General features: G+C 52.2%; 4 protein-coding genes across 4 annotated transcripts; 1 reads left to right on the top strand and 3 right to left on the bottom strand.

The window, feature by feature from the left end:
• Positions 1 to 87: 87 nt before the first annotated feature.
• Positions 88 to 834, top strand: A1O1_09241 (uncharacterized protein; the record flags this gene model as incomplete). Its single annotated transcript, XM_007730097.1, has 1 exon — positions 88 to 834. The coding sequence occupies one exon, from the start codon at positions 88 to 90 to the stop codon at positions 832 to 834; it is 747 nt and encodes a 248-aa protein (XP_007728287.1).
• Positions 835 to 2,999: 2,165 nt separating this feature from the next.
• Positions 3,000 to 3,476, bottom strand: A1O1_09240 (uncharacterized protein; the record flags this gene model as incomplete). The annotated part of the gene is made up of 1 exon (XM_007730096.1): positions 3,000 to 3,476. A coding segment is annotated over one exon (477 nt), but the record flags the coding sequence as incomplete, so codon positions are not given.
• Positions 3,477 to 7,409: 3,933 nt separating this feature from the next.
• A1O1_09239 (uncharacterized protein) lies at positions 7,410 to 8,009 on the bottom strand (the record flags this gene model as incomplete). Its single annotated transcript, XM_007730095.1, has 1 exon — positions 7,410 to 8,009. One exon carries the CDS (start codon positions 8,007 to 8,009, stop codon positions 7,410 to 7,412), a length of 600 nt encoding a protein of 199 aa, XP_007728285.1.
• A 4,038-nt stretch (positions 8,010 to 12,047) lies between these two features.
• Positions 12,048 to 13,771, bottom strand: A1O1_09238 (uncharacterized protein; the record flags this gene model as incomplete). Its single annotated transcript, XM_007730094.1, has 3 exons — positions 12,048 to 12,451; positions 12,507 to 13,356; positions 13,430 to 13,771. The coding sequence occupies 3 exons, from the start codon at positions 13,769 to 13,771 to the stop codon at positions 12,048 to 12,050; spliced, it is 1,596 nt and encodes a 531-aa protein (XP_007728284.1).
• Between the last annotated feature and the right edge of the window lie 2,311 nt (positions 13,772 to 16,082).

The raw sequence follows: 16,082 nt of genomic DNA, 5'->3' as shown, positions 1-16,082 counted from the left end.
TCCTTGGAGCTTTTCTTGCGCAGCGACACTTTCTGTTACCACAATTCAGATTGACTCCAAAGTGTCTATAGACCGCATATCATCAGAATGCCTCCGTCCAAAAGAAACCGGGTCATCCCGACCTCCAAAACCCGCAAGAACCGCAAAGAACTTGTCCGTCGACTGGCCTCCAATGTCCAAGAAGCGGCGGAGAAATACTCGTACATCTGGGTCTTTGATGTCCAGAACATGCGAAACAACTTCCTCAAACAAGTCAGACAAGAGTTCGACGACTCGAGAATCATGATGGGAAAGACAAAAGTGCTCATGGTCGGCTTGGGACAGACCCAAGAGACCGAGTGCGTTCCTGGAGCCCACCAGCTGGGTCCGTATGTGAAAGGCGAAGTCGGCCTGCTCTTCACGGACCGAGAACCCAAAGAAGTCGAGGATTTCTTCGAGGATTTCCTGGCAGAGGATTTCGCAAGGAGCGGCACGGTTGCGACTCGTGAGGTCAGGATCCCGCCTGGACCCATCCACACAATGTACGGCGTTGAAGGCGGCGAGGAAGATCCTCTGCCCATCCAGATCGAACCGACTCTGCGCAAACTCGGCATTCCAACCCGTCTGCACAAGGGCACGATAGTGCTTGAGGAGCAGCCGGACGGCTCCATGGCCGAAGAGGAGGGATATCTCGTATGCAGACGAGGGGACGCATTGGATTCCAGACAAACATCGATTCTCAAGATCCTTGGCGTGCGCATGTCAGAGTTCAGAATCGGACTGAAGGCAGTCTTTGACAAGAAGGAAGCGACCGTTCGGGAGGTGGGGGGGATGGACGTGGACGAGGCTTCTTGAAAGTGAAACACAGCCTCACCACCTCCTACTCCTGCCCGGGGTGTTGTTGGGTCGACGGCTTGATGAATCACGATATTGTATGAGGACGGGGAAGCCGGATATCGATCTCTGGCCCCAACAGCGAGAATGAGTTGAGGTCAGTCTCTCAACACTCATGTCCTTCCGAGTGAGAGCAGAGCTCGGAGTGTGAGGTCTCGAAAATACGCCTCGGCCGGGACTCCAACATCCACGGATCTCCTGGCAGGGAAGAGCGAGTCAGTCATACAGGATAATCAGTCGAAGACGTCTCTTTCCCGGTCTGACCCCTCGTCGTGCACAGAGAGCGCAGATGACTGCTTCTCGAGAGCTCGATCTGCTCCGGAATAACCCAGTTATCTGGGTTGAACTGTCACACGCCGCGGTTGACGTGCGACTGCACTAGGAATGTCTATTACGATCAGGAACAGACTACAAGTCAATGCCTACGAGGCTCATGGAACGGCTGGAAATGCGGCGGAGTCTCTTTAGCTTAGAGCCAAGTCAAGGGTCATACTAGCCCTCCGCTCTGTACCCCATGTATCCTCCAGCCTCGACATCGAGTACCCCTGCCCAGGATTGGGAGAAGAGCCAAGTCAGGGGTTCGCGAGTGGCGTTAGGACGAGATATACACCAGATCGTGGAGTTGGATTGAGCAGTACGCTGAGAAGCGAAACGAGGACAGTCAAGCCCACAAGTGTCACACAAACTCCAAATGACTTGGTCCAAGGTGGCTCAGCTTGCGACTACCACCGCCACGAGAGGGCTGGGCCATTGTATGGCTAAGCAGGTTGACGCCAATCGAGTCTGAACACAAAATCAGGTCACGGTCGTGATCAAGACCATCCCGTATCACGACATAGTAATGTCTCTTCGGAGTATCCAATCATGTTCTCGCGTCCAGAGCTTCCCTTCCTACTAGTACTCGATCACCTATGTAGTTGGCTCATTTCCTTTTTGTATGTCTCTGTCCTTCTATCTTGGTGTCAAGGCTTAAAGCGTTAATGCAAACTCCATAGAATTAAGGTCAGTAGATACAGAACAATATGTGTATATTTATATACACACACTTACACACACACACAACCTGAGTATCTCCCCGAGGATGCTCTCGCTTTGAGGGGATACTGAACAAGCAGCAGAGCCTCCCGTTGCTAGAACACCTTGGAGAGTTGATGCTATCCCTAGTTCTGCCTTCCGGTTGAACATTGATCGAGGGGCCTTGCCAGTTACTTGTGACAGGATCATGTCTTCTTCCCATGGCTAGGTCTTGCAAAGCATACCTTGTTTAGCATCATTTGGTTGGCTAGGAGGTGGGAAGACATCTAATAGGTCTTTTGGGATTCTATCGGTGGCTTCTCTGAGCTAACAATGCTTGCTATGTATATGTCGGATCCGATCTATGAGGATGTTATCTCCCACAGAATCGTCTTGTGATGATGTCGGCCTGGCACTTATTTGTGTGCCTGTAGTAATGAGATATTGATATATTGGAAGGCCTCCTCCTCTATTGATTTCTCACTTCGGCACTGTGGATGTGCTCAACCTGTGCCCTGCGTGAGAAACTTCGGCTTCAAATGTACGCATTTCCGCGTGCTCTCCACAAGTCAAATAGAGCTCGATGCTGATCTCAGTAAGGCCATTGCGGAATTCGGTGACAGAGTTATTATTCCAAAACAATAAATCCGACTTTTTCTGTGCAGGACATACAATGTCCTGCATCGTAGCCTTGCCGCCAATACATTTTGTCCGGCTACCGATTGGGACCAGGTGCGTGGCATGGTGTGTTTTGGGTCCCGAAATCGCCCAGAAAAGTTGATCAGCACCTTGACCTGGTCTCGAATTGCAAGGGCCTGGTGTTCTGAACAAGACGGCCTCTGCTGTTCCCATCATTCTTGGTCGGTCGTAGGCGTCGATCATCATGCAGCACAGCGTAGGCTCTCATGCAAGCTCAGCCGACCAAGTACAGACAGGCGAACGATCGGTCGATATTGCGACAAAGCACACGGGATATATATGTTGGCAGTCACAGGTGGTCAAGCTGCTTTGCCATCTGTTTTGCCATGAGAGCGCAACGTAGAATTCTTCGTCGTTGCTGCCCAAGGCTTTGGTGTTGATTTCTTTTCTGAGGCGGTGGCATCACTCTCATGAAGTTCGACTTCCTGCCAGTCGATAGCGTGATATGCCTGTTGTACGGTAGCGTCAGCGTCAACCTCGTCGCGAACATACGATGCGATCTGCGTTAGGTCTTCGGTAGTCTTGATGAGATTGACGAGGTTGTCAGTGCCACCCTCTCCCCCTTTTCTTATTATGGCGAAGATACCGGCGAGTAGTCCTCTGTGGTGTCGAACCTGCGCAACCGTATCGGTTATCTCCTGCATCATTGCCTGGCGATTAGCTGCCGTGCGTCTCCCGTCGGCGGCGGCGTTGAACCTGCATGACCAGTGGCGACGGCGGCAGTTGCTACAAGGGGCTTCGCCGTCGCATTTGATTTTTCTCTTTTGGCACATGAAGCAAGCCATCGAAGCGCGGGACCGAGTTGGAGACGAGGAGGCATTCAGCGACTGTCGCAAGGAGGTATCGTCTGTTGACATGATGAGACTTGCCTCCACGGGCAAAGAAGACGTGACCAGGCTCAGATTTCAGCTTCGTCTCGCCTGGCAAGTGGCTGCAGCTGCCACTGAGGCAGCGATTGCTGCCCAAGAGGTCCGAGAAGAAAGAGGAAAGAGTGATTAATGAGAACAGGAGCATGCACTCATGGGAGAAGCACTGTTGTATAATAATAGAGGCATTCAGGTTCACTCATCCTGGTTTGATTTGTGGGAACCGAGAGAGAGGCCACCGAGTGAACAAGGACACTAGGCTCGTCGCTGGAGCTCGGGCTAGTAAGAGTGAAGTCAAGGGATTTTGTTTCTCGGAGCTGACGCCTGTACGCCTTCTTGTTCTGGGAAGGACCATGAGTAGTGTGGATTGGACAGATACCCGGCGGAAATGAGTTCCTGTAAAGGTCCCGCAATACTGATTCGCCTAGGTCATACCCCGAAGACTCGGTGAAAAGCCAGATCCACAGGGGATCTGGTTAAATGCGTCAACAGCACCCCTAATGCTGTCCATCAAGGTCATGTTGCGGCACTGGATGTTTGTATCCGTCCACTCAACGGTACCATAGACAGGATTCTCGCGGGATGGTTCTGCCTACCTAGTCGAACGACAGAGACAATGGGCTCTGTTCAAGCAGATACGCGTCTTCTTCCGCGGGTGGAGATGCCTAGTGGACGTCGATTTTGTGAAAGACCAGGGGGAAGAAGGATGCAGGAGGGGATGTCTCCCATGGACCATGGTTACTGCGTCTGACCCTCCCATCAGCACCACGGTTGGAAAAGTACGAGACGTTCGAGGGCACAGTTCCCTCTACTCTGTAGTTTGACTGCTGTGCAATATCCAATGGGAAGCCGATCCGTTCGATTAATCCAGTGGCTTGATCGATGCCCATGTTCGAGTATTCTGATGACAACCAAGGGGTTGAGATCCATTCTTTCATCTTTTGAAACGGACAGCTACCGAGAGTCGTTAGATGGAAAGATTTTCCTGGTGATCAAGTGCCGTTCTAGGAGAATCATAAGCTCCCGTGACATGATGCTGACTGGACTGCCCCGGATTGCAAATTGTATTGCGTGTCCGGCGGAAGCAGTTTGGGCATTATGGTATACTCGACACGACAATCTCTCTGGCTCCGGGAAACTGATCACACTCCTCTTGCCTTGGTGTGAAAGCCCCAGAGTAGCCGTCTTACGATTCGATGTCGGCGGACTCAGCCTTTGATCCAAGTGCATCTTGGTCATTCGGCGTGTTATGATGGACCTTGGCCTCGAGGGTGGAGTGCGCCGCTTGCCAGGACGAGGACTTGGTGGGCTCTGATAAAATCCCTGTCACAAGACGTAGACTGTGGAGATAGAAAACTTGCATACCAGCTGTGGGATTTCCTGAGATCAGGAACACATCGCTTGCGTCCAGATTTCCCGCAGCGAGCGATGCGAACCTTCAAAGCGGGAGTCGAAGTAACCACTCGATGATGACTCTCGCCTCGATTCGAAACAGCCCACGAAGAATAACAGAGGCCGCATAGTCCCCTTCGGCCTTCGGTAAGCGGTGTGGAGTATTCATAGCGCTCTGAGTGGAAGCTGAGAGGCCCGTGGTGTGCTCTGGTTTCATGATCCAGTGCAGAAGCCATATACAGCCATCGCCCTGCTTTGTTGAGGCAAGTTGAGCAGTGGCAGGTAATCTTCCTGGAGGATGTCTTCTACCAGCCAACGTCACTCACGGTATAGGACGCAGGCGTTGCGCCGTTACACGATCTCACCTACTTCGGCACCCTGCACGCAGTCCCGCAACTCCGAGCATATTCTATGCAGCCAAACATGGATTCCTCCGGGTAAGGCGACAAGAATATGAGAGGATACATGTCTCTCACCCCAGCAAACCCGTTGACAGGGGTCAGCTCCCGTGCAAGCACCAGAGGCTGGTGAGGAGCAGCGCCGAGTGCAACGTTCTTGAATTGTACAATGGCGCTCTTTGGGCGGAGTGGACGCATATGCACTGCATTTGTTGCCAGGATTGCTGCTGTACTGTGGCAGTGGTGGTGCTATAGGAGTCAATGATGATGCTGACCTTACAGCAGGATTGGCCACTGCATGTCGTACCTGGCATGTCGGTCCTAACCGTGACACGCCAGACACGGCACATACTGCACCTCAGCCACTTTATCTCATGGTGCCACAGCATTGAGCGGTCTGTCGATCGGCCGAAGCTAGATCCGAAGAGCCATAGGTAGGTACAGGTAGGCGAGCAAGAGTCTAGACTCGACAGGGAGGTTAATGATCCATGGTGCCGAGCGTGGATCATGTTCTCCGATTCCAGCACAGGAATCCTATTCGGCTGTTACGGCCGTTGAGGCCCGAAGTTGGCGTCTAGCGGTCTTGCACTGGGAGTGCGAGAAGGGAGTCCGCCATGACAACCGGTGCTCGGGGACCAGCCCACGCTTCTAACTCTCGTGTCCGAGGTGGATATCTCATATTCATTAAGTATCGATCAGTCTCACATCGCCTGCAGGATGCCCGAATTGGTCGGAAGCGAGCACTCCACGCAATGTCAACGGCGGGTTTGGCAGGTAAGAGAGTCTTTTCATTGAGGATTCAGGACACTGGGTGCCTAGGGTCAATCGTTAGCTCATGAATTTCTTCTATGGCATTCAACATGTGGCTTTGTCTGTTGCGGTGCGAAACCAGAGGCCCCGTGGCGATTAGGTCGATTTCGAATTCAGCTCGAGACCGGAGTCCCACTTGCCGTCAGCCCAAACCTTCTCGGAGGCCAGTCGAGATGCTTGCTCTGTGGTGTGGTGGAATCTGGGGTAGACGGTGGCTCATGGAAGACCGGAAGAAACGTATCCCACTGGCAGTTGGAGTTATTCAGGCACCCGGCACTTTGACAGAAGAGGATAATCACGGGCTTTGGGCCACCCGCAGTCTGCAGACCCCAATTATTCTGTCTCTATGCTGCACCTTTGTATCTACCGGTGGTGGGATTTGCAACAGGTACAAGATATTCTGACGGTCCTCGAGTGCTACTCAACTCTACATCAGCGTTTGAGCCAGATGCTTTCGGGACGATACGAAAGAGTTACAGGGCGAGAAACCGCAACCACTGCGTGGCTCTCCCCAGACAAGGCGGCCGGATGACTTCAGCTGACGGTTGTTATAGCACTGTGATAGCAGTAGTACGTACCGCTAGTGGTGGACACCGAACAAGGATTGTTGGATTGTCCCTAGCCTCTTCGCCAAAGCATATGCAGGGGGACTAGTGGGTGACCCAGGTAAGCCTTTGCCAACGACGCTGCTCATCTTATGTACATGCGATGGATGATATGCAGACGCCTAACAATAAGGCGGCAACGTAGTCGGTCACTGGGCGATCACGCTGTCAACGAAGATGCCGTGGTGCTCATAGAGGGGGAGTCTCATACACCGAAGAGTCCCTGCTTTCGAGAGTCCGCCTGACATGGCACGTTCAAGCTGGAGAGGGAGGCTGAGAGGCCGAGAGGCTTTGGATTGTTCTAGCAAGGAAAGCTCTAAAGACAAGGCAAAGCAGGCAAGTCAAGTCCGAACAGGGGAGAGCAGGAATCCTTCATTCAATTATTGTGTTGTTGTACATTATTATCGTCATCGTCGTTGTCGTCGTGTCATAATCTATCCGTCATTACTCAGCGCCCTGGGTCCAGCCCTCCCATCCCCTGTTTTCCCGTCGTCATCTTGAGCAGGCTGCTGCTCTAGTATCGGGGACGTCTGTCCACTTATGCCCAACGCCGACTGATCATTCTATCATTCTTTCTCTGCGCCAGGCTGGTAAATGGAATGCCCGGGTAGGCGTGTAGTGTAGTAGTCGCCGAAAAGAAGAAAATACCGCTTGCTTTTGTTCCACTCAATGAAACCATTCCGCAGCGCTGTCAAAAAGCATTCAATGATCGAGGTGGCTTATCGTAACTCATGCAACATCTGTGTGCTTGATTAGATAGCCACATCGATCATGCTGGGTCTTCGCGCTTGTGGATAGTAGTCATCTGGGACAGTACGACCGTAGTCGTCGTAGTCGTACCCATACTGGACTTCTTGAAGGTCTTTGAGAAGACACTCCTCTAAATCCTCTTCTTCGTCGAGCAGGTCTTCCACAGCTGCGGAGCATCGATCGTGAGCCATTCTCAGTCCCTCGGTCTCGTCGGCGCCAGACACAGTGCAGATGCTGACAATGGAATTGAGTCGGGACCGCTGGGCTTGGAACTGAGCCTCAATCTTCTTTGATGCGGAAACGAGTTGAGGGTAGGTCATCGACCGCGACATTGTCCGTGAGATGGGTGATGAAGCGGTCGGACTGGACGGAGCGGATGGCATAGGCGAGTTGACAGGAGTACCGGTCAGGAGATCGTATCGAGCAGCCAGCGGCACATGTGAAGCAATCAGAGTAGCCAACTTCCAGATATCGCAGTGGATGCACGGTGTCGAGCATGCTGTATACAAGAGCTGCTGGGTCGCGCTGATTTGCTGCGGATTTGAGAGGCTGGGACGACAGCCTTTGAAGAGCGCCGCCTTGGTTCGACAATCCGAAGGCATTGTGAGTTGTGGCTGTTGCTGAGAAAAGAGCCCCGAGAGGTGCAGCTCAAAAGCCGGGCGCTTTGTAGCAGGATGTGAGAAATGTGAGAGATGTGAGAGATGTTGTGGCACTCGAGGGGTTGGTATTCAATGGGTTGATGTACGGATGCATTAATTTTATGGGCGAAATTGAAGGAGCGGGCACGGACGTCGTCGCGGGGTGATAGGGTGCACTGGATGCGAGAGGAGGGAGGGTGGGAGCAAGGAGCTCTGTTATATCCAAAAGTACTCTTGGTATTTACTGAGGCTTGAAGTCGATAGTGTGGAGGTGAGAAGCGTCGAGGGCGTTGTTTCAATGAGTAGCGGTTGTATATATCGCTTTAGCTGTGTAGATTCATCATGTCAGCTTCCCATATGAGTGTTTGGTCTGGTGGAGACCGGGGAGTCAGTCGTGGACTCATCATCATCATTCACCGTTGAAACATTTATCATCATGCAGCATTGTTCCTGGTATGGAGTCGGAAGGTAGCAGGGAAGAGATGGTAGGGGTCGATGTGTACATGCATCGTCGGGTCAGCCTCTTCCCAGCCAGCACCCACTCATCACCCACTGACCGCCACTGGGCAACCCGCCTTCCGCGGACTCAGGGCTGTCAATCGTCAATCAAGTCTCGCGACCCTTGCCTGCTCTGTCTTAGTATGCCAAATTGCCCATGCACCACGCATATCATACCTCCGATTGGGGTTAGTGATGGTTGGGTAGCATTGTCCATGACCAATGAGGGCTTTTGTTGCTTCAAGCCCTACACGTGGAGCGACGGGGAAACAGGGGTAGGATTGGTGACTGACCCCTTCAAGCCGCTCACCGGAAATGTCGCAGCCCCACTATGACCCGAACAAAAGAACACTGGCCAGGCGGTGACATGGGGTCATCCCCTCTTTGGCAAGTAGCAGTGCCGATCCTCAGATGCCATTGGCGGAACCATTGGCGAGGCAGGCACCAGGTGGGGATGTGCAGTACGTGACGTGCAGGAACGAACATGCCGTCTCTTTGTCCGGCAACCTTCGTGGGAAGGCAGACTCGCAGGGCGGCGGTGAGATTACTGTCGTTATTGGGAGAAAGCACGGGGATTCCTCAGGGTGTTGAGACACTCACCTCTCACTGATGAGCCTTGTACACACCCTAACCCCACCAACAACCCAAACATCCCTAGGTGCACTGCATCTGGTCTAAGCGAGTGGGTTAGTCACCCCTAGGCTTTTCTTGCTCTAGTGGTGGAGTATTGCTCTGCTGCCTGGTCGATCTGGCAGTTTGAATGTAGACCGAGATGTCATCAAGAAGCTACAATATGTCATCGTCCAGGTATATCTGTTTTATCACCTCTTCGGACTGTCTTACGTGGGTAGGTAGGTAGCCACCTAGATCACCGAGGTATCAGACCACTGTATCACTGTATCCGCTCCAAGACCAGCTCATCCGGTCCCAACATGCGACTCATTTCTCGCAAATCTAACCCTGAAGGGCAAGTCGTGAGAGTTGTTCTTAGGCCTACTACTACTACGTACCTAGTTGCCAGTTGGACCCTAAATGAAAGGCGAACAATCCCCCACTGCATCCCTGTCGATGGCAGCCTAAAGTGCCTGAAGAACGAGCCTAAGGAGCCTAATCCCGGCGGAGATCAACCAGCTGAACAGCCCTCCTTAGCCTAGCGCAGCCCTACCAACTCCCTATCGACTCCGTACAAATCATTCTTCCTATCAACACCATGTCTGTTATCGTGAGCAAACCCTTTTCTTGTTCCTCGCCTGCATTTGTACCTCATCATCTGCCAGCTGAGACCTGTTTATCACTTTTCTAATCGTCTCCTGAGAACCATTCTCTTCTCGTGTCCTAGAACAACGATGTCCATACCTACGCTGTCTCTCTTTATTCCACCACCAGCAGATCCGCCGTCTGTCATTTTGAGACCACGATCCACTCCTTTCAGCCGCCATTTCCTACTCTCGTATGAGGCTGCAACATCCCTGTGACTTCCACCCACTTGTCCTACATTGGCTGTCTCTGCCACCGGCCAAAACACGAGCATGACCATCCTGGCAACGCCTTACGGCCTTTAGACTTTCGTCGTCGTGATACACCCTTCATCTTTTCCCGCTGACGCTGGGACCATCCAGGTTGCGAACCAAGTCTACACCAGGAACAAAGCCAGAGCTGAAGAATATACCCGAGGTTAATGGGCTCCCAACCAATCTCTTTTGGCACAGAGATACTGAACTCGTCCACTGCAGGTTGGATTCATTGATGGTCTGTCCACGACTTGACCAATGGATCCAAATTCACTCCGCCTTTTCCTTCCGCTGCGCCTCGAAAACCCAAACCAAAGCCAGGGCCAAGGTTCGAAGTTCCTACTATTCGAATACGGTATGTCCTTATTTTCCTATTGAAACCTCGTGAAACTCTGAGCTGTTGCAACTGGGCAACCTGCAACGAAACAATGCGGTCACATCATCTAAAGATAGGCGCAGAAACATTTGATTGAGTGCTTTGGTCTTGCGTCTCATTCAATATCCCTGATGCAATGTGTTTGGCACTTTATTCATGGTTGCCTCCCAGCGTATCCAACAAATCAACCGTGACAAGGTCAAACGGTGTTACAACGCGCCCAAGATGGTGGTGGGATGCTGCTTGTCTTGAGCAACTTGACTTTGGGACTTTTTTGAGGAGCTACGGCCGTTTGGTTTATGTGGATTACTACACCGTTGTCTAACATGGGGCAGCATGATCAACCCGGAAGAACTATCCCTTGAATGTGGCCTGTCGAACACCTACTCACTTACTACAAATCTAGCACTGATATTCCACTAATGAGTCGCCAACAGATAACGTGCCCAAGGTTCTGTCATAGTCCAGGACTAGATTCCAAGGTAAGGTTGTCCTTTTTTGTCATTGAAGACACCATCTGCCTTCTCTTGTTTCTCTGGGGCCACATCTGGCCCCAAAGATCGTACCAGGCGACAAGAGTGCACCACAACACGAAGCAGGATCAGATATTCTGCTATTCTGGCATGGTTTAAATTGCCCATGCAAGAAAAAAGAATGTCCTGTTGCATCAACCGCTCCCACTAACAAGTCCGATAAAGCCGGTCACCCCACATACTCCGAGGTTCTGTATTGCTAGGGGGGCCCCGATTCTCCCGGTCTTCCTTTATTTGCGACATGATGATGGTATGGTGGCGGACCGGACAATCTCATCCGCCCCTTGCCGCGTGACATGCCAATTGCAAGCCATGCACAAAAGGACAGTACACCAATCCGCAAAACTTGCAACGGATTGCGTCGGTATGCTGCATGTCTCAAATCTATCAGAGCAGCCCAAACACAAATGCAGCGCAGATTGTAATCGAAGGTATGCTCCTAACCTACCGCTGACGGAGGTGCTAGCGACTGGCTCAATGATCGCCTACAAGTACGGCACATGTCTGGCGTAATGGGAAATCATGCATTACAGAGGACCACGGAATGGCGACACATAGACCGAAGATGGCAATGCAGCCATGCCCGCGATTGTCGGGCAAAGATGGGCTTGGGAAAATCTCTTGAACATATGCTTTCCAATCCTGTAGATTGAATAAATGATTGAGGTCGCTACAGTTATATATACGGTAGATAGCCAGCCGGACAGTCAGCAACGTGATCAGGAGCCAGCACCCTGGTCACTCCGAAAGCACGCATTATTATATATCTGATTACTGAACACTAGGACAGCTGTCCTTTTCTTCGGCTTTCACTTTATTTGATTCTGTCAAGGCTAATCGAACATAGTCAGTCGCCGCTGCTTTGACTTTTGAGCTCCGACTACCATCTGTCGTGGCATCAACTTTGCCGCAGTAGCAGCACTCTGGGCCGTTCCCCGTCCACGGATATCGTTATGCGTGACTACCTCATGGAGACAACGAGGCATCATCCTTCTCTCGAAGCCAGCTCAATCCCGACGCTTCGTTCTGACCTGTCGGTGCCCTCATAAGCCGACAGCGCCGGGACAAACTGCGCTCCTTAGACCTAATATCTCGGAGGTGGTGGAGGTGCACCATAGCCGCCTTGCTGTGGTGGGTATCCCTGAGGAGCACCTGGTGGAGGTCTGCCGTAACCACCTTGTTGTTGACCATATCCGCCTTGTGATTGTCCGTACCCTCCTTGTGGCTGGCCATATCCACCCGGTTGCTGTCCTCCATAACCGCCTTGAGGGGGGTATCCGCCGCCGTAGCCACCAGCACCGGGAGGGGCGCCGTAACCGCCTGCTGGACCGCCATAGCCACCTTGAGGAGGTCGTGCAGCGCTCTTTTCGTCTTTCGTGTCGTAGGATGAGTCGATCGCGCCCAAAAGCAACTTGATCAACCAAAGTTCAGGCGTCAACTGGACAGGAGGGTTTGCCCGGGACATTTCGTCGGCTTCGACTTCGTAGTCTGTTGAAATCATCAGTAAAAGGATTAAAGGCAGCAGAACAGAGGGGCTTCATACTGGATGTGCAGTCAATGATTTCACCAATGCCGGGTTCCTCATCGAGCTTGCTCAAGAACTCGCGGGCTTTCAAGTCATTTCCCACCTGTGCAAACTGAAACGCCAACGCGCCCTTGCCGTATCGAGGGTTTCTAGCCAGCTCGTCCGAGGCAGCCTTAATAATCCTAGCCACGTCAGATGAGTTTTCACCTGTTGGTTGCCCATCCGTGATCGTGATGACCAAGACCGGTTTGCGTAAAGTTCCGCGTCGTGCTGCGTCCAGCACCAATGGTCCTAAAATCTTGGCTTGCAATTCTCGACCCATTGGGGTGAGGCCTGAGAAACGCGTGTGAGAAATCAGCTCATTGACTTGTTGTTCGTTGCGAATGCCGTTGCCCTGCTCTGGAGAATTCATGAAGCGGACCTGGATCCCGTCTTCATCGAATAACGAAGCAGCGTATGCGACACGTGACAGTATCAGTTTCAAATCGTCGATACGCTCGCCGTTCTCCTCGAACTGCATGCTGCCGCTGTCGTCAATGTACAAGATTACATCGTACAAGGCCAGCTTGACAATGTCGGAGGCAATCTCCGGATTGATGCGCCATGTCTGAGCCAATTGCGCAACTTGCTGAGCACCTCGATTGGCAATCTGGTCAAGAATTGGGGAACCCGGTGGGTAGAAATTCTGCAGTGCCTTCTCTTGAATTGTGGCCTGTAGTAAACTTTTGTAGGCCTGAACATTGCCTACTGGTGCAGCAGGGGCGCCACCGTATTGTCCGCCTGGAGCACCGCCGTACTGCTGAGGTGGTGGGCCGCCCTGTGCTGGGCCACTTGGGTAGGGAGGTTGACCTTGTCCTGGAGGAGCACCCTACAATACAGACATATGTTAGCAATGAGCTTTGCAGGCATTGTGTGGTTGTTCAAGAAGCGCAGCAACGAACATATCCATATCCAGCCGTTGGAGGTTGTTGATATTGCGACTGGTACGAGGTGTATGCCGCTTGTGGTTGTGGTGATTGATATCCTCCTGCCTGTGGCGGCGGGCCAAGTTGCTGTCCATATGGTGTCTGCTGCGGCTGAGGCGCTTGCCAGGATGGTTGCTGATATGGCTGAGGCGATGCGCCTGGTCGAGGAGGCACCGGAGGTTGTGTGTACGGTGATGACGGTGGCTGCGGATACTGGGTGGTGGGTGGTTGCGGCGAGTATGGAGCAGGCGCGCCAGAATAGCCGGCACTTCCTGTTGCACCTTGCGCCGCTTGCGACAGGCGAGCAAACTTGCTCATGATATGTTCGTGCCGAAGTTGGACAGTAGAAAAGACCGAGGGCTAGGGCAGAAGTCGAAGATGAGGTGTAAAAATATATGTTCGTCGTTTGTTGCTCAGAAGCGGTTCGGAGATGGATATGGATATTCTCGAGGCACAGATGACGCAAGAACTTGCGAAATCGGGAAAAAGGTGCAGTGGCCGAGAGAAGAAGAAAGGCAGTGGGGGAAGCTCACCGAAGTAGGAGGGCCGCCTGGATATGCCTGGTACTGCTGTCCGCCGGATTGGCCGGCGGGTTGGCCCTGGCAGTCTGTCAGCTCTTGATCTCTTCATTTCTTCTGATGACCACTAGTCTATCTCACAGCCACGAGCGGCTGTGTGTAGGGTTGACTTACATATCCACCAGGAGCGCCGCCACCACCAGGCTGCAGACTTGTGGGAGGACCGCCAGGATACGCAGCGTTTGCTGCCGCAAGTTTGGAAGCAAGCTAGACGCGTCATCATCAGTAACTTGTTCTCGGAAATATTCGAGTGCTTTGAGCAAGCGGGGTGAACAGAGGGGCATCAGGGCATGGCGCGGGGAGATCTTACACCCATGGCTGACAGTTTTAGGAAGGAAAGTTGTTTCTTGTCCGATTCTGAGTAGGCGATAGAGGTTTGAGGAGGTCGAGGAGGATGATATCTGGTCAAGGAACGAAGCTGCCTTGTCTTTTAAAGGTTTGATGTGAGATCGTAGGTGATGCCGGTCGTGTTCTTATTATTCCATGCAAACAAGACACTGGGATGCCGAAGAACGTGCTAGTGACAGGGGCCTTTCAGAGTGCCACGGGGCAGTGCACGTCCACGGTGGGGATGGAGTGACGGTAGCTTCCGACTCGACCAGGACTCGGAGTGAAGGGACTTAGTAGGACTGTTGGCGATGAGGACAGCTGAGTAGGATGAGAGCAGGGTGATTTCACATCAGTTCCATCTGCTTGTAAAGGTTGTTGAACGCTGATGGATAAAGGTAACTTGTTAACTTGGTTACCAGGTGTTCACTCACTGCGTTGCAGCACATGAATTGAATTCAGAGATAGATGGAAGCGGTGCAGAGCAATTTCGAGAATAGTCGACAACCCCAAGCCACAAAATGTGGCGGAGACTGCGCCGGTGCATCCTTATTGGGCCATTTTGTAATGGCTGCCTGTGCACAGCCTTGACAGCCACAATTTACCCCTCGGTACCTGATCGACCGTACTAGAGTGTAGTGCACAGTGCACTGCACAGGCTTGCATCATTAAGGTACCTTGCCTTGTCCAGTGTATGCACAGTAGTATACACTGAGAGCAGTTGGGTGGACACAGGGGCTGAGTTCCTCATCAGAAGCCACGTTACTACTCCAAGAACACTACCAGGTATGTAGCACATCTCTCATTCTATCGATCACGGCTCCTTTTCCTATGTACTTCTGTAGCATGACTTACGTGCTGAATCGCGTTCGCTCTCAGATAGGCTGTGCAACGATCAGATCAGATGAATGCATCTAGGATTAGATAAGATTAGATGACCGGCATCACTCGGTGAACCTTCCCGATATAGAGGGAGGCCCTTCACCTCATTGGCGCCACATCGGAGCCTCATGAACAGTGATTTCTTGCCATCCAGCAGATCCGAGCCTTTAGATTCTTCGTTTAATAGATTCTTCGATCGTCGGGCAAGGAGCGCAATCGCCTGGGTCGTTCCCTGCTTCCACACCTGTGCGGCCTATCAAGCGAATTCTTCTAAGCAAGCCGTTGATCCCAGATATCTGAGAGAGCTTAGATCATTGTCAGACCTCGTACTAGGCGTCGAGATGCCCAGTTACACCCCTTCCCAGAGGGGTTCGATATCTCAATTCGTCAATTTTACCCAAGCGAAGGAGAGTATAGCAGCAAGGGTACGTTGTGATGGCCAGAGCCCAAGACCGAGATCGCATAATTAAGCCTGGCCACAGTATCTTAAAAGTCATGAATGGAATCTGGAAAGGGCGCTCGATTCGTAAGTAAGCCGTTCACATGTTGCAACGACCCATATGCCATGTCTGCTTCCTTGGAATTTGGCTGCCCGAGCTGCCGGGATCGCACTATCGGATCGTTGCAGGCTGTATCGATATCGTTCCATCTCCCAGTGATTGTGGTAAACCGACCGCAACGGACAACCGAGTGATTCCGAACAGTAACCTCGCGAGACGGGTGCCTCTGCCTTTGCGGGCTGCAGTGACACTGGCAGCACTGACTGCCTCAACTGGGAAGAGACTTCAAGTTGAAGTGCGTACAACTGCCAAGATCCCGCCGTCGTTCTTGCGCAGATCGGT

The sequence above is a fragment of the Capronia coronata genome (assembly GCF_000585585.1).
Source record: "Capronia coronata CBS 617.96 chromosome Unknown acBCG-supercont1.11, whole genome shotgun sequence".
NCBI classification, from domain to species: domain Eukaryota; kingdom Fungi; phylum Ascomycota; class Eurotiomycetes; order Chaetothyriales; family Herpotrichiellaceae; genus Capronia; species Capronia coronata.
This window is presented reverse-complemented; position numbering and strand designations above follow the sequence as displayed.